Source organism: Pecten maximus, chromosome 7 (assembly GCF_902652985.1).
Source record: "Pecten maximus chromosome 7, xPecMax1.1, whole genome shotgun sequence".
NCBI classification, from domain to species: domain Eukaryota; kingdom Metazoa; phylum Mollusca; class Bivalvia; order Pectinida; family Pectinidae; genus Pecten; species Pecten maximus.
The window spans coordinates 45,437,036-45,461,731 of NC_047021.1; the positions used below are offsets into that span (position 1 = coordinate 45,437,036).

The following is a 24,696-nucleotide window of genomic DNA, read 5'->3' on the forward strand; positions in this document are numbered from 1 at the left end:
CATGAGCGTCAGCCCGCTACCTAGCAAAAATAAACATTACTCGTCGTCAAACACCTACTTGACTACTTCATGTCAAAAAGACGCTTCGTTCAAACGCGTAGAAGACTCTATGAAAACACGGTCTTGTCTACTTATCGATAAGTTTGGTAGCGAAATAAAATTATCTTCAGTAGAATTAGGTAGTTGTTATATGCCTATTTTAAGCCCAAATGTTTCTTAACGAGAAAAAACGTTACCTTAAAGGCATAATGACGATTAGGATGCACATATCATAGCATGTCAGATAACTATTTTATAAACTTTCCCGCCATATATACGAGTAAAGGGCAAATCATAACCGGAAACAACCAGTAGAGTCTACACAGTTTATATAATTTATGTACAGTATGTAAAATAGACACTTCTCTTTCAATAATCCTGTCTCGTCTATTTGTAATATGTATGGAAAAATATTTTATTGTAATTCCGTACCTGTGTAAAGTATTGTCTGAACCTTACATGCAATATTCCGTATTTTATTACTTGAATCAGAGACCTATATACTAGGTCTCTGCTTGAATTGGCAATATATTAGTATTGTTGCTCAGACAATTTATTTGAATTATAATTTCTTTGTTACCATGACAACCTTTGAGTGTCGATCTATTCTAGAGAGTTTTTTCAGACAGTATTGGCAAGTTTTGCTATTTATTTGTAGTTTTCCTGATAAAACTTGTCAGAGACCTATATACTATATAGGTATCTGAACTTGTACACCACAGAACTTCAGACAAATTAATCTTCATCTTTTTTCAGGTACAATTGTCGCGAAAATGACCTGCAAAAGAAAACACGTGTTTTGTGGTTAGGCGTCACCGGCCCAAGACAAGGCCAGAAAACGCATGTAAGGCCCTAATAGAGTGGAAATAATTTGTAAAAATTGACAAAATTTTATGAGTCCTCATTGTGCCTGAATAGCCGTTTCACAAGGCATAAAAAATATACAATGTTTTCCCATATTCATCGGCAGGTCATTTGGTATTACATTTGTCGGCATGTCTGAACAATAACTACGCTTTGCTTATCACGAATCCAAAAAAGTACAATTGGGGTATATATATATATATAGATAGACCTGCACACAATTCAAATTACAAATTTACTTACCGGTATCAGACTTGTATATCACAATATATACAAGATATACAAGTCTCTGCCGGTATATAACGGAAAATTTTAAGTATATAGTGTATGCCTTGTGTAACGGCTTCCAGCAGACACAGGGATGACTTGACCAACTATGTTGCGGTTTTAAATGCGTTTACTAGCATTTTCTGTGACCGGTTTAACCACAGGAAATGTTTTTTTTTTTTTTTTTTTTTTTGCTTTCACATTTTCGCAATTATAATATGTGGTATCTGAGAAAAACAAAAACAAAAAAACCTCTGATATTTATATGAATACACAAACTATGAAAGCTGTCCCTAGGTGATGGTTCTAGTCAAACTCACTAATTGATATAACTAGCCATTGGTAGGGAACGCAATCAATCGGTCGGTTAAAAAAAGTGGGACAAAGACAAATCCGAAGACCTGGAAGAAATTTCAGCTCGCCCCGCAGGAACCATATGCATCATAAACAAGTCAAAATGGTATACTTGATGTAGCAAAGCTTTCTGGTGGTTGTCAGAATTGCAAAATGTTTAAACCTAACATTTGAGAGCATTCAGGACATAAAAGATCAATGCCAAATTTATGCATTTTATATACAAAATTTGCAAGATATATGTATGAGAGGCTGGACAAATTCTAAATAGCACACAAAACTTAGTTTTGATATCCAACAGGTTTACACAAAATATGGGAAAATGAAAATAAATCCAAATAATTTCAAAATTATTTGTCAAATAAAAAAGATGCCAGATATATATACTAATATAGACTTAAAAACTTAATATAGACTTAAAAGTGTTTCGATAAGTTTGAAATGAGCTTTGATACAAAAATGTTAAGTCCTAAACATAGGAAACTTAAATTAAAAGAAAAAATAGAATAATTCAATATGTTTTTGTAACTTTACTCCACTAAATGATTATTAACTTGATTCCGGTTTGGCGTCCTCCACCTCTCTTGTCTTGATCAATCAGTCTATTTGGTATTGTACCTTCAAAATAGAGCAAATTATTTTCTAAATTCTCCTAATTTTCTTCTGTTTATCTCTCCTACCATTTCCCTTTTACAATACATATTTATTTTATACAATTCAGATTATCTTTTTTATACTAACATATTATATTTTAAATATATCTCAAGTACACGTATTTCTTTTTGCAGTTAGACGTACATGTAAAACCATTTCAGGTAAAAGTAGATTTCAATTGATTCCACGAGGAAAAGGGGTATGAGAAAGCTCTTTTACACATGTCAGACAATCTAACAGCTATATTCAGATACGTGCTGAATGTAAACTATATAGCATTAGTTTAAACATATTTTATTGACATATAATAATGACAAAGGGATTAGTCAGCAAGTTTTTCCAACTTATAGACGACTTCTCCCATAATAATAACAAAATAATTAACAATAACATAGTCACATGATGGCATATACAAATATGCAGAAATTCGAATAAAGAAAACGAAAATAATAATGAGAGAGTAGAGAGAGAGAGAGAGAGAGGAGAGAGAGAGAGAGAGAGAAGAAGAGATGGGGGGGGGGGTGGGGCAGGAGGGAGGAGGAGATAGGTACATATAAAGTTAAATGACTATATAGCATTGTTAGATCTCCCATCCCTTAAAATGTATTTATTATCTTATATAAGATATGTTATCACGATAATATGCCGAAACACAATACAGCATATAATTGCATGAAACTTGTAGAAAAAATAATCTGATACTTTCTCAATTAAGAAAAGTAAAATAAGCGCCTATATCATCTATTGTTAAAGGTACATGTAGTGAATGAGCGAATAGTGAAAATTGGAGATAATATCTCATTTACATATGTAAATTGCTCATTTAAATATGATTTAAAATTTGGGCATAGTAACATTTAAATTTTTTCTGGGGTCTGATCTAGCCCACCATCCTCCCTTTGGTGCCATTCCTATAAAGGACTACTTACAACCGGAAACCAGGGTGAAGTCTGATTTACATATTTGTTACTGTTAATCTTAAAACGAATTATAAAACATTAACCAAAAGAACAGGTCCGGAGTTATATATGCGCATAGAGTACAAAATTCACTATTGGAAGTTTCCTCATTACATGACAGTTGGTAAGATGCAGAAATGAATCAATACTTTTAAGGAAATCGTTTGCTTTCAAACGTTAGGTGAACGTTACTATACGTATGCTTAGGAATGTTATTGAATATAATGAAACACAGATTTCTGAACGCAGATAGACACAGAAATCTAATTTTCAAATATACAGATTTTGACATTATATATGTACCCTTTGTCTGATCTTCAATGAAATTAGTAAATTAATGTATTTTCAATCATTAGGTTTGCACACCAACGCTGTCACGAATGTTTTGCCTTATATATCAAGGCTGCTAAATAGTGGGATTAACGTCTCCAAACGAGACCAAGTGTGGTTTTCCTGGCTTGCCTGGGTTGTCACATGAACACAGTTCCCTGGTTAGTTAAGCTTCTGAACTCTGACCCCTATCTGAGAGAGTGTCCTAGGCTCGGCTATAACTGGAACAAGGACGTTAATCCTCGTCAATCAACCCCTCTCTGAGTATAATGATGATCGTTATAATTCCAACTTTTAACTTAACTCTAGAACACATGTCGTGCTATGTTATGACCATCGGTACAGTTGAAAGATTCATTTATATTAAATTCAATTCGACTTTACTGGAACTTTTATAACTACAACTGTATTTTTTATATATAAATGTGTTTTACCTACACATACCGTCATGAAAACATCACCCATTGTCGCAATGATCATCCCAAAACGTCGTTTACGGTAACGCGACTTAAATACAAGGTTGATCTCAGGTTTTTGGTCTTGATTTCTTTCTTGTACAGCCCTTCCCACAGGAAAGGTATTGCTTTGCCCAATGGACTATGGTATGTACGTATGGTTATTGAACACATTTTCGGACATTATGTAAACGTGTTCCAAGCGTGCAAAATAAGGTAAAGTCAACACAAATTATCATTATAAATGCTGTACAAGGCTCGCCGTTTCAAGAAAACAGGACAACGTAACTATTCGGACATCGTTCACTTAATTGTATACCATAATACGGTACTCATTCACCCCTCATTTCATTTCTCTGCATACACATACAAAATAAGTTGGCTACGCGCATGGTATTATCACCAAAATGATTCAAACTGATATCATTTTGTTATCTATGCTGAAACACATTAGTTCGTTCATTTATTTCACCAGCAGTTTTATATTATATATTTACCATTGTATGGCACTGCCACTATATAACCCTACCAATTCAGTTGCGAGTTCACCAGCTTATGAACTGCCAACTGAAATTTGAATTTGAAAACTTAAAAAAAAAATCGCACGACAAATAAAAAATCGCAGATGGTAAATATAAGCATTGAACGGCTTTCAGTTGGCATTCATAGTCAATATGAATGCCAACTGGACAGAGGCAAATTCAACATGAAGCGCTATTCAACAAGTTGAAGCGCTAGCGCGCTTCATGGAATTTGCCTCTGTCCAGTTGGCATTCATATTGACTATGAATGCCAACTGAAAGCCGTTCAATGCTTAAATAAACACCAGCATTTAAACAATGCCGTATATCTTTTTAAAGATATTTCTTGTTTAGAACTACAGTGATATAATCCCCCAAAAAATATATGATTCTTTTTTTCAGTATAAATATTAACACGGATAAAATACCACTAATTTATCACTTTAGTACCAGTTGCCAACTTCGTACACTAATTATTAGTGACGATTTTAACCCTGGGTTCGCTGAATTAGCTCAGCTTCCACTCAACTTTATATAAGATATCGTGAAACCCTGTCTCTCTTACCTCTCCCCTTCTCTCTCTCTCTTCCTTTGTCCTTCTTGTATTTTCTCCTTCTTTTTCTCAAATGTGCGTACATGTGTGCTTGTGTTTGTGAATGTTTTATTTTTAACGAGTAACAATATTATGAAACTGATAGGTTTTTTTTGAAATTACACATCAGTAAGATCCAGACGTTACGTGTTGATGTTAATGGCATGTTTTTTTCTTCTGTCTTAAAAATGCAATAAAAGCCAAAGCAATATTCATGGTGCAGTATTTCTTTGGTGGAATAGTTCCTATGGATTTTTTTTTTTTTTTTTTTTTGCTTTTTATGGACTGGTCTTGCAATATATAGTTATTCACTCATTCTCGGCCCCCATCATCCTCGGCCCCAGGTGAAAATCGTACTATCGCTTATTTACATAATGCAATTTTCACCTGGGGCCCCCATCGGCTGTCAATCTATATTGCTGACAGAGTGGCACGAAGGGACGTAACTCCGGTAGGCCAGAATGCCACTCACCCGATACCAGTATTTTCCTAGAATTAAACATTACAATTCAAGTTCAAAGTTGGTACAGAAACATCATCATCATCATTATCGTCGTCGTCGTCATTGTTTTAGGGTGAGGTGTATCGAACAATAAGGATGACGATACTTTCTGTACATGTACCCATCTATATATGCAGCATTCTGTGTATGAAAGAGAATGTGTGTGTGGATCGTTATGTGATGTAAAAAAAAATTAAAAAAATTAAAAATAATGATAAAAAATAAAAGAAAATGATTTCACGAGCCTTTCAGCTTTGGCCTTCATATTATTCAAATACAAGTTAAAATAAATAAGGAAATTGTTCAATATGGAATTTGAAAGAGGTCCAAATCAGCCGAACTGCCCATCTTTCAAGGTTAATTGCATGAAAGTAAACAATTTCGGAAAATTGAATACATACAATGTATTTTAATACATGTATTCTAAGCTAGTATTGATATTAATATGTCATGTTTTTTCTTCTCTCTTAAAAATGCAACAAAAGCCAATATGTCCAACACATGCTTTTAACAAATATTCCGATGGTGCAGTATTTCTTTGATGAAGTGGTTCCTCCCGATTTTTTTTTATTATAATTATCATTTTTTATGGACTGGTCTTGCAATATTTAGGTACTCACTCAATCTCGGTCCCATCGACTGTAAAGCTATAATTATTGCTGACGGAGTGGAACGAAGGGACGTAACTCCGATAGACCAGAATGTCATTCACCCGACAGTCAGTATTTTTCAAAAATTAAACATTAGGCCTACAATCCAAATTTGGCACAGAAAGCAATTGTGCTTATTACTTTTTGGCCCCAATACGGCGAAAAAAGCCCAAAATTTCCCCAAAGGTTAATTTTGGTAGACTTTTATTCTTCTACAACATACGTGTACACCAATATCATAAAAAGCAAAAAATAAATTCCGTTAGCATCTACAGCAAACCATTGATGATTTTGAGAAACGTACAAACATTTTGTTATATATTTGTGTATATTTGTGTATATTTGTGTATATTTATTCGCTTTGAAATTCAATATATTCTCCTTTATAGATAATGTACCCTCAATGCGGGCCAATTACACATATCAGCCCAAGCTTGTACAGCATGTAGCTATTTAAAACATTACTGTTTTGAGTGTATGGTGTTCAGATATATAATTAAATATTAAAAATGCTTCACACAGCAGACTTTTATGTTCAAATTATTGTTCCATTTTTTTTTTTTTAATTCAAGTTGCATTTTATCGCCTTTAGATTTCGGTTATTACAAACTTTTATTAACCTGAAAAAAAAATCAACCTAGGACTTCGATTCGTCACGGTTAATATGTTTTTCTCGGGTTAATAAAACTGAATCGAAGGGCGTTAATTGTATAGAACACACGGTATACTGTAGATATAATTTTTCCCCTGACAGCAAACACTTTCTTTTTGATAAAGGTGATTGACAGCTACACACGATCCTGAACAGACGGAGAAAACAAAAGAGCAAACCTTTTTTTAAAAGTCCTATCTCAGCACATGACACAATATTTTTTATATAATGCCTTGTCATTTTTGAAATAAGTCTAGACATGCCCCTGTGGTCTTTCTGGAAATAACGCGTAAATTCAACATTTAGCATGTAATCCGGAAAATCTGTCCGTCATATTATAATTAGTATTCTATGTCCCTAATATATAATCTATCAACAAATGAATAGCCTATTTATAAGATTTGGTTACGCGAAAAAAATGGTTTGTGCCACCATTTAAAATAAATAAAGTAAATAAGTTCACAGCAAACGAAGAAATACACATTTCTGCCCCATGTTAGACGTTCACTGCCCGGTTTCAGCACTCATAAGGGGAAATAACCTCAATTGACTTACACATCCGTTTAAACCCTCAGCTGATCTCGAGTCGGTATATTAGCCACCTTAGCCCAAAACAAACAGTTGGTACGGAAGTGTTCCTCATGTCGAAGGCATGGATATTTACAGAGCCGTCTCGGATTTTACTCCCCCCTCTGTTGAAGGCTCTGAGAATATCTTGTCATTTAACAAAGGCGACAGGTTTGAAATATTTGACTGTCACAAGACAGGAACGGAATGGTGGGGTGCTCGTGCACTGAGCAGCGAGACTGTTGGATATGTACCGTCTCGATATATGGAGGTAAGTACTAAAGTACTGATATATTTACCGGGAGCTTGGGGATATGTTACCGGACGGCTGGACAGCTTAGTGGGGAAGGGGGAGGGGGGGGGGGGGGGGGATACTACATACAGGAAATATTGAGGAAGGGAGGGGGGGGGGGGGTGGGGGGGGGGGGGGGGGGGGGGGGCGGGCTGATTACCAACGCAAGGGAAATATTGGGGGAGGGGGGACTGATACAGGATAGATTGGGGGAGGGGACTGATACAGGAAAGATTGGGGGGGGGGGGGGGGGGGGGGGGGGGGGGACTGATGGATGGGTGGGGGGGGGGGGATGGTCAGGATAGATTGGGGGGGGGGATATACAGGAAGGGGGGGGGGGGGGGGACTGATACAGGAAAAATTGGGGAGGGGGACTGATACAGGAAAGATTGGGGGGGGGGGGGACTGATACAGGAAAGATTGGGGAGGGGGACTGATACAGGACAGATTGGGGGAGGGGGACTGATACAGGAAACTTAAAGGTGGAGGGAAAATTATTTGTGTTACGTTTGCTAAATGAAGTAAAGAATATTGTCTTGTAATTCTAATAATGATAATCTGATCCGTTCATTGTTTTCACAATATCTGGCAAGATTAACTGATCATCACATATATAAAGTTTATTGTTAAATGGCAATATATGTTTTTCTGACAAACAGTTCTCATGGTTCACGCACATAAAATACATGAAGGCACATTATCACATAATTTTGTAATGAGTGGTTCAGTAAATATCTGGTCATTCTTAGAAGGTATGACGTTTGAGTGATTATATAATGTTCTATAACAGGCCTAGATCTGCTTTGAACCAGGCTGCCATGTTGTCATGCTGTGGTCTACATTATTGAACCCAGAATGTACTTCAGTTACAAGTACAGTACTTAAACTGCATGTGTGCTCCGGTACAGTACATTGTACATGTCGTTACATAGTACCACGCACTACATGGTACCTCAATCCATGCATTAATTATGTTTTATTAGAATCCTCAGAATTGCTGTGGGGCCGCGGTGGCCGAGTGGTTAAGGTATCACAACACTTAATCACTAGCCCTCCATCTCTGGGTTGCAAGTTTGAAACCTACATGGGGCAGTTTCCATTTCTCCGGGTACTCTGGCTTTCCTTCACCTCCAAAGCCTGGCACGTCCTTAAATGACCCTGGCTGTTAATAGGACGTTTAACAAAAACAAACAAACAAATCCCAAATCGCTACAAGAATAATAAATTGATAAAAATGGTGAAAATATATGTGTTAGCTGGTAATAATTGTGTTTCAATGTTCTCAATCTGATATGAAATTTTGATTTTTATGCGCCCCAATAAATTTGTCAGGGTATTATGGTATGATGTTGTCTACCCGTTCGTCTGGCGTAATCTTTTGTTTGTCCGTCAAATCTTCTCCTACAATTTTCGACTGATCTCTTCAAAACTTGGTGTACATTATTATCATGATATGAAGTTTTATCTCCCTGAAAAGAATTCTGATTCAATTGTTTTTGCAAGAGTAATTTCCATCTTGTTTAATTGCTTATGTTGTTAAATTTGGAATAAAATAAAGTCATTTTGTCAAAGTTTTTGTTAAAGTCAAATTTCTTTACAAAAAATTAGAAATTGAAGGAAAATTTCCAATTAGCTGAGAAGCATGTTTATTATGTTAAATGCGGTTCCTACATTTAATGTTAAGCATTATGTATTGGGATAAAGTACTTGACCCATGGATGAGATGTTTGGTTTTAAGTGTTGGTTGCTGGTTCCCCTTGATAATGTCGGGATGCCAGCAGTCCTTTCCTGGTTCTCTAACATCTTAACTGATAAACAATGTCAGCAGAGTAAATAGTGGTTGGCCAGTAGTTTACCTGGAAAAATCCTGTATCACTGTTTAAAGATAATCAGGAGAAATGTTTCCTACCTCAGCTACTAAATAATTCACTGTAGATCACCACAACTAGGGTAGCTCTCGGTGTGGTACGCCAGTCCAACTTAATTACCTGACACTCAGAAATATCTTGATATTTCAACATTTTAAAAGGTTCGTGTAAATTGTAAGATATAATTAAATATGGCTAATATGTGTGACTACAGTACCTCATTCTGGGGAGCCATGAAGCCGGAGGCTACTTTTGATTTGAGCCTCATCTTATAGTTATCAAGATGCCTAATTTAATACAGGGATATATATATATCTGAGATATGTGTTGGATGATAGATTTTGAAAACCAGACAGTCCTTTAAAATGTCGAGAGCCATTATAATATGATAAATTTAGATGAAGATTAGAAGCCCTAGTTTGAGATGGGGGAGGGCCAGGGCATTATAACACATTAAAATCGGATACAGTAAATGAGGGTTTGAGAGGTGCTGGATACAGAATAAGTTTTTAAAATGATCTTACTGGTTAATTTGAATACAAAAAATATCACTGCGCCATTGAAACGCTCTTTTTTAAGAACGCCGATGTGGCGCAGTGGTATAAGCTGCGGGTATTTCTGGCTAGGCGATTGGGTGCCGAAGATCGTGAGTTCGAGGCCCGGTCAGGACACAAGTCAAAAAGTTGTCTTCCTTCGTCATTTGTGTTGCTAAGTTATATATATACTGAAACGAAAAAGAAACGCAACATGGAAAATTGTGATTAATTTTGTATTAAATATACATATCTGTATAAAAATCGCGGAAATAAACATGCACCCTGCCTAACACCCATACCAATCTTCAAAATCACCCAAGTGTGACTAGAGACCTATGCACTTCCGGCGCGGTAAAAACATCAAAAACCGTGCCTGTACAAACATATGCGTTCTTTTTTCATTCAAACCAGTATCAATTCATCACTAACATTGAGCCACATCATCGCCAATACTTTTGCAAACAATAATTCCTTTTACAATTATGCCACGGTTATCAAAGGTTGATAGAGGACGTGCTATAGCGATGCTTCTGGCAGGGAACACGCAACTTCACGTCGCTCGACAATTCAGAGTTCACAAATCGACTATTAGTCGATTAGTTTCACGTCTTAACGCAACAGGAAGAGTCGATGACCAGCCGAGATCAGGACGTCCACGCGTAACGTCGCGACGTCAAGACCGGGTTCTTAGGTTGGCACACCTGCGTAACAGGAGATTAACGGCCGCTGAAACGGCAAGGAATACGATTGGTAATCATAACCGTCGAATTCATCCCCAAACAGTGATCAACAGACTGCGTGAGGCTAATTTGCGTGCAAGGCGACAGTACGTTGGTTTACCACTAACACCGCAACGTCGAGCACGTCGTATGCAATGGGCAACGGCACATATGCCCAGACGTTTTCCTATGAGACGTTGGAGGTCTATGCTCTTCACCGATGAATCTCGATTCACGTTATTTCGAGCAGATGGCCGTCAACGTGTGTACCGGCGTCGAGGCGAACGTTTTGCTGACGCCTGTGTTTTGGAACACGACCGATTTGGGGGTGGATCAGTTATGGTTTGGGCGGGAATCTCCCATGGTTTGAAGACGCCTTTGGTGAGAGTCAATGGGAATTTAACGGCCGTACGCTATCGGGATGAGATCCTTAGGCCCCATGTTGTGCCGTTTGTTAGGCAGCATCATCTAACCTTTCAGCAAAATAACGCGAGACCACACGTTGCAAGAGTCTGTAGAGACTTTCTTGCGACACAGAACATTGTTCCTATAGATTGGCCTCCATATAGCCCCGACCTGTCCCCAATCGAGCATTTGTGGGATGAATTAGACAGAAGAATTCGAAATCGCCGTAACCCCCCAAATACCCTCCCTCAGTTAGCAAATGCACTCGTCCAAGAATGGAATAACATTCCAATACGGAAAGTCAATGCCCTGATGAACTCAATGCAACAAAGAATTAGAGATGTGATAACTGTTCGAGGAGGACACACACGATATTAGGGCACGGTTTCAAAACTGCTGCCATTTCAGCTTGGATTCACGTAGGGTACTACCAATCATGACCTTCTAGCAAAGTGACCTGTTCTTAAAAATCTCTAAACATTTAAAGGATGTTACATCAATATTCAATATTAACTATTACATATGAAATTTAAACATAATGCTCACAAGTATTATTTTATTAAACCTACAATTTGAAGTTGCGTTTCTTTTTCGTTTCAGTATATATATATATATATCAGTTCAATTCAATTCAGCTTCATTCTGTAAATTTTACACCTTAGTTGATAACATTGTTTATACATTAAAGGACAAAGGCACCCACTCTAACATAACTTATAATTTATTCTACAAAATAGTTCTTACTGTTGTCATACATTTACATTCAACAAAATAATTCTTAATACCATCTTAAAGAGCAATAACATTTGATATATTAATAATTTAATAAGATTTATTATAAGGAAACAGAGTAGTAAATAATCTTAGAAATGAATATATATTCTTATTAAGATTTGTTTGATTTGATAACAAATCTTTCATACATTTATTTGCTAGTGATAAATAATTATATATATATATATAGAAAAAAAATAGCGAAGTTCAACAACCCTCTTATGAGCAGCGTTCACCGGTCATCAAACTTTTCATTTTTTTCTATATTTGCCAACTCAACATGAACAAAAACATTTTTCTTGCTATAGATGTATATATATTGATCCGACTGGATATACCTTGTAATGCATGTGTTTATACAAAGCCATTGATTACTGAGAAGTGATGGAGTAAACAAAATAAAACACTTCAGCTTGTGATAACATATATCAGTTGATCAAACTATGATAACTATTAAAGAGATATGGTCAGCTTTATACATGGTCAGCTTTATACATGGTCAGTTTTGCTTTATACATGGTCAGCTATCGACATGGTCAGCTTTAATTTCTACATGGTCAGCTATCGACATGGTCACTCAGTTTTAATTTCTACATGGTCAGCTTTCGACATGGTCAGCTTTAATTTCTACATGGTCAGCTATCGACATGGTCAGCTTTAATTTCTACATGGTCAGCTATCGACATGGTCACTCAATTTTAATTTCTACATGGTCAGCTTTCGACATGGTCAGCTTTAATTTCTACATGGTCAGCTATCAACATGGTCAGTTTTAATTTCTACATGGTCAGCTTTAATTTCTGCATGGTCAGCTTTATACATGGTCAGTTTTAATTTCTACATGGTCAGTTTTAATTTCTACATGGTCAGTTTTAATTTCTACATGGTCGGTTTTAATTTCTACATGGTCAGTTTTAATTTCTACATGGTCAGCTTTCTACATTATAATCTGCTTGTCAAAGTCTTTTGATCTTCAACATCCATGAGAAAAAAAATATCTTTCCAGTTTTCTGGGAAACGATTTTCAAGGTGAATATATTTATTAAAAAATACCAGCTAACATTGGCTTGTTTTTGTCGCCAACATCATAATTAAGGAGACATTAACAATTGTTTCCACTATCTAATTATTATTATATCAATGATAATTACCAATCGATTCTTTACTCCCTTATCAATTAAAACCACATTTTTGTATGTATATATATTATTAAAACACCACATTTTTGTGAGTATACTGTAGCTTCTATGCCTTTAATACAGTGCATTGCCTTGATTGCTTTATGAAGCCTTTAATTTATTCACTCAAATTTGCAAGTGGATTTTTTTCTTTTGTTTTTTTTCTTCAAGTATACTATAAGTTTTTAATTATTTCCACAATTATCTGCAATATATATAATATTTATATTGTAAGTATTTTTTAACACATTTTTTATTTTTCATCACGATTACTCCTATACAGCTAACATTTACTTAGACCTTTATCAGATAGATAAAGTGACCGGATTGGATGAAAAAGACCCTTATCATACCAATGAAGATAAAAACAACTTTTATCAGGTGTCTTCTGCAAACCTAAAGATTGTCAGAAATTTTACTACATTTTTCAAATTGGCTTTGATGTAAATATTCTTTAGACAAGTTTAAATAATATTTTACAGTAAAATAAAAAGTTTTGGAACAATTTAAGATTACAGTCCATTGTATTGCTATTTCCAGGACTTTTTAATGATCATGAGTTACTGGACATGAAAATATGTCACATGAATTGTGGTTAAAATAGGGCCCAACTAATAAAGATGGTGTCTTAAGATTCAATTTCAAATCAAAATGGCACAAATATCATTTCAATACAAGTTACCAAATTATTCAAATACAAAAGACAGATTATCACAGATGGATGTCCAGTAGCCGTCAGACCTACTGAGGATGTCCAGTAGGGGTCAGACCTACTGAGGATGTCCAGTAGCGGTCAGACCTACTGAGGATGTCCGGTAGGGGTCAGACCTACTGAGGATGTCCAGTAGGGGTCAGACCTACAGGATGTCCAGTAGGGGACAGACCTACTGAGTATGTCCAGTAGGGGTCAGACCTACTGAGGGTGTCCAGTAGGGGTCAGACCTACTGAGGATGTCCAGTAGGGGTCAGATCTACTGAGGATGTCCAGTAGGTGTTAGTCATATCTGAGGGTGTCCAGTAGGGGTCAGACCTAGTGAGGATGTCCAGTAGGGGTCAGACCTAGTGAGGGTGTCCAGTAGGGGTTAGATATATCTGAGGATGTCCAGTAGGGGTCAGACCTAGTGAGGATGTCTAGTAGGGGTCAGACCTACTGAAGATGACCAGTAGGGGTCAGACCTACTACGGATGTCCAGTAGGGGTTAGATATATCTGAGGATGTCCAGTAGCGGTCAGACCTACTGAGTATGTCCAGTAGGGGTCAGACCTACTACGGATGTCCAGTAGGGGTCAGACCTACTGAGGGTGTCCAGTAGGGATTAGACCTACTGAGGGTGTCCAGTAGGGATTAGACCTACTGAGGGTGTCCAGTAGGGGTCAGACCTACTGAGGGTGTCCAGTAGGGGTCAGACCTACTGAGTATGTCCAGTAGGGGTCAGACCTACTGAGTATGTCCAGTAGGGGTCAGACCTACTGAGGATGTCCAGTAGGGGTCAGACCTACTGAGGATGTCCAGTAGGGGTCAGACCTACTGAGGATGACCAGTAGGGGTCAGACCTACTACGGATGTCCAGTAGGGGTTAGATATATCTGAGGATGTCCAGTAGGGGTCAGACCTACTGAGGATGACCAGAAGGGGTCAGACCTACTGAGGGTGTCCAGTAGGGGTCAGACCTACTGAGGATGTCCAGTAGGGGTCAGACCTAGTGAGGGTGTCCAGTAGGGGTCAGACCTACTGAGGATGTCCAGTAGCGGTCAGACCTACTGAGGATGTCCAGTAGGGGTCAGACCTAGTGAGGGTGTCCAGTAGGGGTCAGACCTACTGAGGATGTCCAGTAGGGGTCACTTTGTGTTAGACTTTGGCTTCTAGTATAATTTGTCCTCATTTTATATTTCAGTATGAGGAGAGGAAGATCGGGAGATTATTACCGGAAGATTATGAGGTAAGCTCTTATTTCTCTATCATTAACAAAATATACTCATTACTTATATTCTGTACTTATTTTGTTGACTTAATCTGTGTTGTGATATCATCTTACAAAACTTGAAACAGTACTATACTTGTTATGTGAGACCTACTCCATATTTGATACAGTCAAGGTCAAGGTCACAGTTACTCTTTTTAGAAAATCTTTTTCAGTTCTCTTGTGTCTTCATTCCTTGGGGGATTTTGATGAAATTTCAAACAATTGCAGAGGGCCATTATGTATTGACCAGTTCTCGTATCAGGGTCATTGGGTCAAGGTCAATGTTACTATTTTTAGAATATTCAATGTCAGACCACTCTTGCGGCTTCATTCCTTGAAGGAATTTCATCAAATTTCTCACAATTACAAATTGGAATCATAATATCTTTGCGAGTGTTTAAAAGAATTTATTCTTGTAGGAATCAAACTTAAGACAGTTGTAAAGGACCATGATAGCCAGCGGGGAGCCGGTCATATAATTTTGTCTGTCTTGATAATTTTTCTGTGGTAAATAATATATAGGGCCCTTCAAGAAAAGTGGTAAATGTCTTTTAGTGCGGCAATACGGCTTCAAACTTAAATCCTAAATTGGTACATCTGTTAATGTGTATCATCTGCTTTAAGTTCTGAAAGCCTGTACACCGATACAGCTTTTAGTTTCTGGCCTCTTCCTATTGAGGAAGCGCCAGAAATCCCTACTTTGAAGTACTGATCCATAAAACAACCACAGCCATATGTTGAGGTTCTAGAAACGTTTATGAGTAGCAGACATTCAGCAGGTCAAATCTCTTCACCCAGACATGTGTTCTGGGCAGGTATCTGTACACAGCATGTCTGTTAAAAAATTCATGTGGTGGGTCGTGAAAATCAAGCACTACGCACACACACACTTTTTTTGTGGAAATTTTTTTTTTTTTAAATTCACACAATTATATATTATTGAACAAGAAGTAATCTGTGTGCTGTTTTCATGCTGTTTTTAGATATTGACAATTTCGAAATAAATGTTAGAAAAGTTTAGTTTTAATGCAGATCTTTGTTAAAGTTAACCAAACTTGGCACATGGTTAAACTAATTACCGGTAGTTAGTATGGCCCTGTTTTGAACAACTATTTCCCTGGTACCGTAGTTAGTATGGCCCTGTTTTGAACAACTATTTCCCTGATACCGGTAGTTAGTATGGCCCTGTTTTGAACAACTATTTCCCTGGTTCCGTCCACCAATTAGAACCAAAATCATCTGCCTCAGTAAACGATGACCCAAGGTCGATCATAAGTACGGAAGTACATTTCTGTTGTCAGAGGTCAATAATAAGTACAGTTCTGTTGTCAGAGTCAATGATAAGTACGGTTCTGTTGTCAGAAGTCAATAAGTACAGTTCTGTTGTCAGAGGTCAATGATAAGTACAGTTCTGTTGTCAGAGGTCAATGATAAGTACAGTTCTGTTGTCAGAGGTCAATGATAAGTACGGTTCTGTTGTCAGAGGTCAATGATAAGTACGATTCTGTTGTCAGAGGTCAATAAGTACATTTCTGTTGTCAGAGGTCAATGATAAGTACGATTCTGTTGTCAGAGGTCAATGATAAGTAAAGTTCTGTTGTCAGAGGTCAATGATAAGTAAAGTTCTGTTGTCAGAGGTCAATGATAAGTACAGTTCTGTTGTCAGAGGTCAATGATAAGTACAGTTCTGTTGTCAGAGGTCAATGATAAGTACGGTTCTGTTGTCAGGGGTCAATGATAAGTATACAGTTCTGTTGTCAGAGGTCAATAAGTACGGTTCTGTTGTCAGAGGTCAATGATAAGTACGGTTCTGTTGTCAGAGTCAATGATAAGTAGGGTTCTGTTGTAGAAATGGTAGATCTATATAGAATGATTTGAACACCATACAACCAGGTATCTTATGTACACGACTTACTTGGTATGTATTGTTAGTTAAATCCTGAAAACCGAATAATACATACATGTGTAGTGGAACTGGACTAGATCAATCATTGATGACCAGGTAGCTCAATTGGTAGAGGCTAGTGTTCAGAGGTTCTGGGTTGGAACCCCAGTCTGGCTGTGGATTTTTCCAATCTTCTTCCACATGTCCCCTGAGCAGTTCAGACGTGGTCTACTGATAATTATGATTTTTTTTTCCCCCAATATTTTAGAAAGGATTGAAAGACTAATATATCTGGACTTACATGGTACTTGTCTCTGATTGACTTATAATTAGGCACAGATATATGCACCAAACTTCAGCGTATTGACTTATAATTAGGCACAGATATATGCGCCAAACTTCAGAATGACCAATTATAAAATGACGTATGAGAAACATCAACATCCTGGATTAGATGTGACACATTGTTATTTCACCCAGGCAACGGAAAAAGAAAATTCATTGTTATTGTGTAATGTATAAGATATCCACACAACTGTACATCTCACATCGTAACAAAACCTTCTCATTGATGTAGCAGTCCATCATCCTCGAATCGTTCAAAGAAAAAAATATCCTATCGAAAATCAGCTGGTTTTCAGATCAAAAGATTCAGATGTTATTGACTGTGTAGTGTGTGTGTATGTGTGTGTATGTGTGCATAAGGGACAGTAAGGTGTCACATCCTTTCTCTAAGTCGTCTCTCGTCCGGTTCCTGTCCTTGTCGTCACTGTATATAAAATGTGTTCGGTTGGCCTATATTCTGCACACATTTTCGTGTCGAACACTACGCTGTTAGAAGGTTGATTTCAGCTCATCAAGAATTTTCAATTTAACATTCATTCACGGTGAGTCTTATCGATTGCAAAGTTTGATGTAGGTTTTTTACCAGGCCATACTTAATGGATATGATATATTGTGTATTGATAAGATGTTTTGATGTAAGATGTGTTTAGCTGTCATACACATATTGATAACATGGTTTGATTTGCGAGGTAACTGGCCATGGCTGTATTGATAAAAGTGGTTTAATATGTGATATTTTGCCTGTTTTTATGAATTAACGAGAGTGATGTTTGGTTTTGCCTTTCATATTTGTAAATTAGAAATTTTTTTTTAATCTTTTTCTAATGATATCTTTGAATTGGTAAATTTTTGTCAGGTGTTGTAAAATCTAAATATAGGATGACAGAAAACATGATTGGCAGTTTAATTTGTCACATTGTCATTATTTTCTCACTGAAAATGATATATATTGGATTTAGAAAATAAAAATGGGTCAAAAAAGGATGTCTGCTTGTGACATGAACAACTGTATCTCTTAAGGAGTCTTTCAGTTATCTTATTTGTCTTCCTTTATCTACAAACTAAAACATCAGATTTCCGCCGTACTTAGAGACATGATAATGCTAGAAGTACATGTTCATCCATAATCCTAGCTCGATAAAACTGCCAGTAATTGCAGGCTCCGAAATTCTGACTGGTAGCCTCTAATTATAGACATGCAGTTTTAGTGGATTATGCAGAAAGGTCAGAGGATCTTTAAGACATTTATAGAGATACTGTACATATACATGTATAGGTATGTGTGCATTATCTTAGTAGGATAAAATTACAATTGTAAGGATTTTGTGTACTTATTTTGTTTGTTTTGTTTATTTGTTAAAAATTAAATTTAGAAGAGGGTGAAGTACAAAATCTGTGATATAATAGAATGTTTTGGTCAATTTAATTATCCAAATTTTAAATTTTTTTTTTTTAACCTTCAAAAATTTAAGTTTCTATGCATTAATGTCTTGATCTGTTTCCATTAAGTCGTTACACAGTAATTAGCTGCATCATCAGCATCACCTGTGCTGGGTGTACATGTGTGTAATTTATGGAGGTACCCTGGAACAGGAAATTGATAATCAAATTAACTTAAGTAGGTAATCATGTTTAAGAATTCACCAATACATTTTCTTTTTGACTGGATCGTTATACAAATGGACACAAACTTTCACATATTGCCTTGATTGAGGAAAAAACTGTACTCAGGATCTCAAAGGAAGTAAAAACTTTTGAAGACTATAAACCCAGTGGATTAGTATAGCACCAGTTAGGGCCTTACATCAGCTGATCCCTCTCCCTAACCAAATATCCTTAGACAGCTGTGTGAGTGGCCCTCGGGAGTCATCTCCTCACTCCATCACGGCTGGTACCGTGTAATTGATTCAGACAATATGGCTGCACATTCACTCCACAGATGAAATATTGAGGATGTTTTACAAGTTAATTTTCTGCTCACCATGTTTCCATGGTAATATTGCCACATCATTCCAAATGTCTCGCCATCGATTTGAAGAAAAAATGGCTGTCAGTGACCACAATACGTTGATGACATTATGGTTTGTCAGTGGCTACAGGACAGGTATAGTGGTATGGAGTAGGACAGGGTCCTAAAATATAAAACAGGTCCTATCTAGGGTCCTAACTAGGATCCTGAAATATATAACAGGGTCCTAAGTAGGGTCCTATACTATATAACAGGTCCTAACTAGAGTCCTATAATATATAACAGGTCCTAACTAGAGTCCTATAATATATAACAGGTCCTAACTAGAGTCCTATAATATATAACAGGTCCTAACTAGAGTCCTATAATATATAACAGGTCCTAACTAGGGTCCTATAATATATAACCGGTCCTAACTAGGATCCTAAAATATTAAACAGGTCCTTACTAGGGTCCAAAATATATAACAGGTCCTAACTAGGGTCCTAAAATATATAACAGGTCCTAACTAGGGTCCTATAATATATAACAGGTCCTAACTAGTGTCCTATAATATATAACAGGTCCTAACTAGTGTCCTATAATATATAACAGGTCCTAACTAGGGTCCTTAAATATATAACAGGTCCTAACTAGGGTCCTTAAATATATAACGGGTCCTAACTAGGGTCCTATAATATATAACAGGTCCTAACTAGGGTCCTTAAATATATAACAGGTCCTAACTAGGGTCCTTAAATATATAAGGGGTCCTAACTAGGGTCCTTTAAATTGTCCTATCTAGGGTCGTAAAATATAAAAAGGTCCTAAATAGGTCCTAAAATATAAAATAGGTCGTACAGGTGTATTGAGTATGACCACATCTTCGTTTTCTTAATTTTCCCATTTAATAGATCTGTGTCTCAGACAGCGAAATCCAACTTAACCAAACTGGGCCTTGGTTGGTTATCGGCTCCTATCATTGCCATCGAGGCATGTGATCTGAGGCCGCATTTAGAGGGCCAGTGGTCGAGGCTTCTTCAGTAGCATTGGTACCCTCTCAGGTGGCTCTCATCTGGTCCAGTAATTAGCATGAGAGCTGGACAGCTCCCAGGGATGGACATGGGCCCAACAGAGTGGTCCTCATTAGTCCTGTGTTGACCACCATATATAAAACATGTGTACCTTGGTTGGTTGGCTACTGGTTTAACGTCTTCCTTCACTGTCATCCACTGTGTCCAAGTGATATGGGGCCGCGGTGGCCGAGTGGTTAAGGTGTCCCGACACTTTATCACTATCCCTCCACCTCTGAGTTGCGAGTTCGAAACCTACGTGGGGCAGTTGCCAGGTACTGACCGTAGGCCGGTGGTTTTTCCCGGGTACTCCAGCTTTCCTCCACCTCCAAAACCTGGCACGTCCTTAAATGACCCTGGCTGTTAATAGGACGTTAAACAAAAATTTAACAAACCAAACAAACCAGTGTCCTAGTGATGGCCATATGGTCGAGTCCTCCGGTACCTGTATCCCCCCCCCAGGTGAGACTTGTCCAATCCATCCAGTACATCCACAGGGCCGGACATCTCCCTGGGACGGACATAGGCATGGCTAGGTGGTCCTTCTCGGTCCTATATCGAACTCCATTTGGACCTTACTGGTACAGTTATTAGAGTGTAGGTGTAATTTACGATTGGTCACCAGTTGTTGACTGGTATTGTTTGTCGACCAGTTTTCCTGGTATATCTATATGGTAGGGTATGTATAGACCTTGTTTGACATAGGCAAATGAAGGCCACAACTGTTTAATTAGCAAGAGTCAACAACTTTACCTGAGGCAAGAACCACTCAACGCACTGGACCAAACTCTTATCTACACTGGCAGAATTTAGTCAGTCAGGCAGATGATGGCTTTTTGTTGTCCAATGACATGTTAGTGGCCTTTCTGAGAGCACAGCCTACCTGTACAGGTAACAATTGTCTACCTAGTGTGATTAGCAGTCACCTTGGAGAAGTGCTGTGACTGAACCTCCCCTCAGAGTCCGGGAGCTAGTTTACCATTCCACGATTCTACAGCACGGACGTACATGTTTATATTATGGATTACCTGTGTGTTTTGGAAACTTTGATTTGTTAACTGTTTTTGGATACGGTTTTAATTTTGGGTTCTGCCTGGGAAAATACTACATCTTAACGTTCATGATGATGCGGAGATCGAGTGCTCCGAGTAGCTACAGGCCTGGGGCGGTATCCAGTTCTTACAAATATCGTCCGACGGAGATCTATCGATCCAAGGTAATTAGTTGGGTTACGTATATATAGCTTACCTGTTTGAGCTCCACACCTGATGATTAATTGGCTAATTTCTTACGGAGCTCAGTTTTTATTGTTTGTCATCAATTTATCTTTAACAATGGTGTAAAATTCACGTTGGAAGGTAAACTGAAATTTCTCCAGGATCAAAATTCACCAGTATTTTTTATCTTCATTATATGAACAATTCCTTGAGGTTGCTGAAACTGGAAAATGTGGGTGTGACTTAGATCATTGATAATTTTGCAATTTTCATGAATAAAACAAATTTAAAAAGTTTATATGAGGTATAAACCAGGTGATTTTTGTCATGATACATCTACTGCATGTTTTTGTCATAATTCACAACTAAGTAAAGATCCAGTGAAATTCCTAAGATTTTGTTTCAATGTGTGACAAACAAAATATATAGAGAACCCTAACATTAAATTGACATTTATTTTAAAAAATGTTACCGCTTCATTGAAAATGTTGTAAGCCTATTTTCAGATTCTTTTACTAATAAATACCAGAGTATGTGGTATTCTAGTATCACATACGCAACGCTGTCCCGATAATTCTCCAGGTTTTTTTTTTGGAAGTGAAGGCATTAAGACTATAATGAGATTCCAATTAATTGTCCTTTATACCGACTCGTGACGCCAACTGATATTTGAAAGTTTCTATTTAGCATTCTGATGTACTGGAATAGCAGAACTCTGGTATAAAAACTGTCATCTTAGTGTAATGATGTTTCCTTATGGAAATGAGTGTTTAGCTGTGTTGAGCCAGACCTAGGGTTTACTAATGTTACTAGGGGCATGTGTATTAGGTCCTCGACAATACTGTGTTGTATTTCAAATATTCCAGTCTGTCAGTTTTATTAAAGTTGATTACCAGCCATAACATTTTAACATAAATAAAGGCTTCAGTAGAACTGTAGTGGCACAGTATTGCTGTAAGGAAATGCTTTCTTCCTTGTTTTATCAGTTTTGAGCAAGATTAATTTTAACTGAAAATAATCTAGGCAGGCTATGTTTGAATGTCAGTATGATATTGTCAGTTGGTTATTTTGATAGCAGGTTCAGAGTGTTTGTTGAAAGGACCAACATTTGATAACAGTTTGTTTGTATCGCCCTGTGAACAGCCAGGGTTATTTGAGGCAGGGTCTCCTTGTAGTAGTTGGTGACTACCTCACTGAACTATATATGGGAGGCCTGTCACATGCCATCCAGAGCAATTAGGGTAAAGTGTCTTGCCCAATGATGCACAGGCCCAATGACAGCACAGGCCGGCCTGTTTCTCAGTTTCCCAATTAAAGAAATACAAAAGTTAGAGCAATTTTGCAGTATATTGGTAAACATAAAAACACATTTCTTTGTAGAATTTCCTGAATTTTGTAAGAGATTTGTGAAAGTAAGCTTACAGTTTCAATCCATCATTTGATCCTCAGATAAAAAGTGTCATGTTTGCACTGCAATTTTGATTTCACATGATATTGTTAGATTTTATAAGATGTTAACAATTATGTAGAATTGACGTAAAACTTTATCTATAGATACTGTACAGTCAGTAATTATATAATTTTCTGGAACTTAATATAGCTCATGAAAATAAATACCCAACAAATATTCATTTTTCATAATTATTAACACAAATGTATAAGGGGGTGGGGGAGGGTGTCAGGATAGCAAAAATATGTTCCAAAAAATAGCCAGTAGCAAGCAAAGCCCTGTCAATGTTTGGGACCCTCAACTCAGTATATTCACCAACACTGGTTTAGAATTTTATTGTCCTGGCCAGGAATATAACGACATAATTCAGTGTAACATGTGAGGGAACCAGATGGTTATATGATGGGTGTGTCTGTCATTTGATGCTGGGAATGTCTGGGGATCAGCCTCAATTATGTCGTATGAAATTTCTGAAGCTAAAATACCAAAGCAAGTCAACATTTATGAAATTGATTTACTGTCTGTGAAAATACTGATATGACTATATACATATGTTTTTTGGATTAGGGACATTATTTTGAATTGCTTTGCAACTTTATATTTTATTTTTAACTTAATCAATAAAAATTTTTTTTAAATGCTACATACATTTTACAGGAGATTATAAGTGATTAATCCTTCAGTTTAATTTCTTAATGAACATAAAACTTTCTGGAAGTTATCACATATCAATTAACTTACACTATAGTACGGCATTTTATTTGTCGTCTGTCTATTTTCCGTTCATCATTCTGGTTTAGTAGCATCAAGTTTTTTCATTAAAATGACTTCTCAACATAGCACGGAGCACATGTAGGGCAATGATATTGGACCAGTAGCATGCTGGGATGCAGGACTACCAATGTTGTTCAAGTGAATGACCTTGACCAACTTCCTAGGTCAAGGAGTCAAGTGTGTTTAAATCTTAATCAATTTCTTCTGAGTATCCAAAAGACCAAGAGTCAAGATGGTTTTTCCAAAGCATGTTGAGATGAAAGCATGTCCAGTTTGTTCAAATGATTGACCTTGATGTACTTTTAAGGTCACAAGGGTCAAATGCGCTTAAATTTTAATTGCTTTCCCTGGAGATACCAATTACTTAATTTGGGGTTGAAGTAGTCTTCACTGGACATTGCATGCAGGACCATTGGGCCTCTTGTTAGTTAGGTAATCACTATATTATATTGATATTACCGTAAAAGATGCTCGTAAACAAACAGCTGTTGTAGATGTTATGGATTTTAGAGATGTTAATGACATCGGCATCATATGTCATTAATTTTCATATACATTTGTATTTCCAATGTTACTCTACCAACTCAATTATTTTGTCAGTTGGTTATTTTGATCACAGGCTCGGAGCATGTATTGAAAGTACTGTCATTTGAGTACAGTTTGTTTGCTGGATATATCACCCAATGAACAGCCAGGGTTATTTGAGGCAGGGTCTCCTTGTAGTAGTTGGTGACTACCTCACTGAACAATATATGGGAGGCCCATTGCATAACATCCAGAACAATTAGGGTAAAGTGTCTTGCCCAATGACACAAATATGACAGCCCAGACCGGCCTGTTTCTCAGTTTTCCAATTGAAGAA

At 37.1% G+C, this 24,696-nt stretch overlaps 1 protein-coding gene across 3 annotated transcripts in view; it reads left to right on the forward strand.

The window, feature by feature from the left end:
• The first annotated feature begins 7,428 nt into the window (after positions 1-7,428).
• The window catches only part of LOC117330968, a 53,116-nt gene continuing 35,848 nt past the window's right edge, over positions 7,429-24,696 (forward strand). The window contains exons 1-2 of one of the 3 annotated variants that reach the window (XM_033889557.1): positions 7,429-7,677; positions 15,074-15,118. In XM_033889557.1, coding sequence (XP_033745448.1) covers positions 7,492-7,677; positions 15,074-15,118 — 231 coding nt within the window. In that variant the 5' untranslated portion in view covers positions 7,429-7,491. Of the gene's footprint in view, positions 7,678-15,073; positions 15,119-21,231; positions 21,610-24,696 lie in introns of those variants that run through there. The other 2 variants (XM_033889558.1, XM_033889559.1) reach the window with 2 other exon arrangements.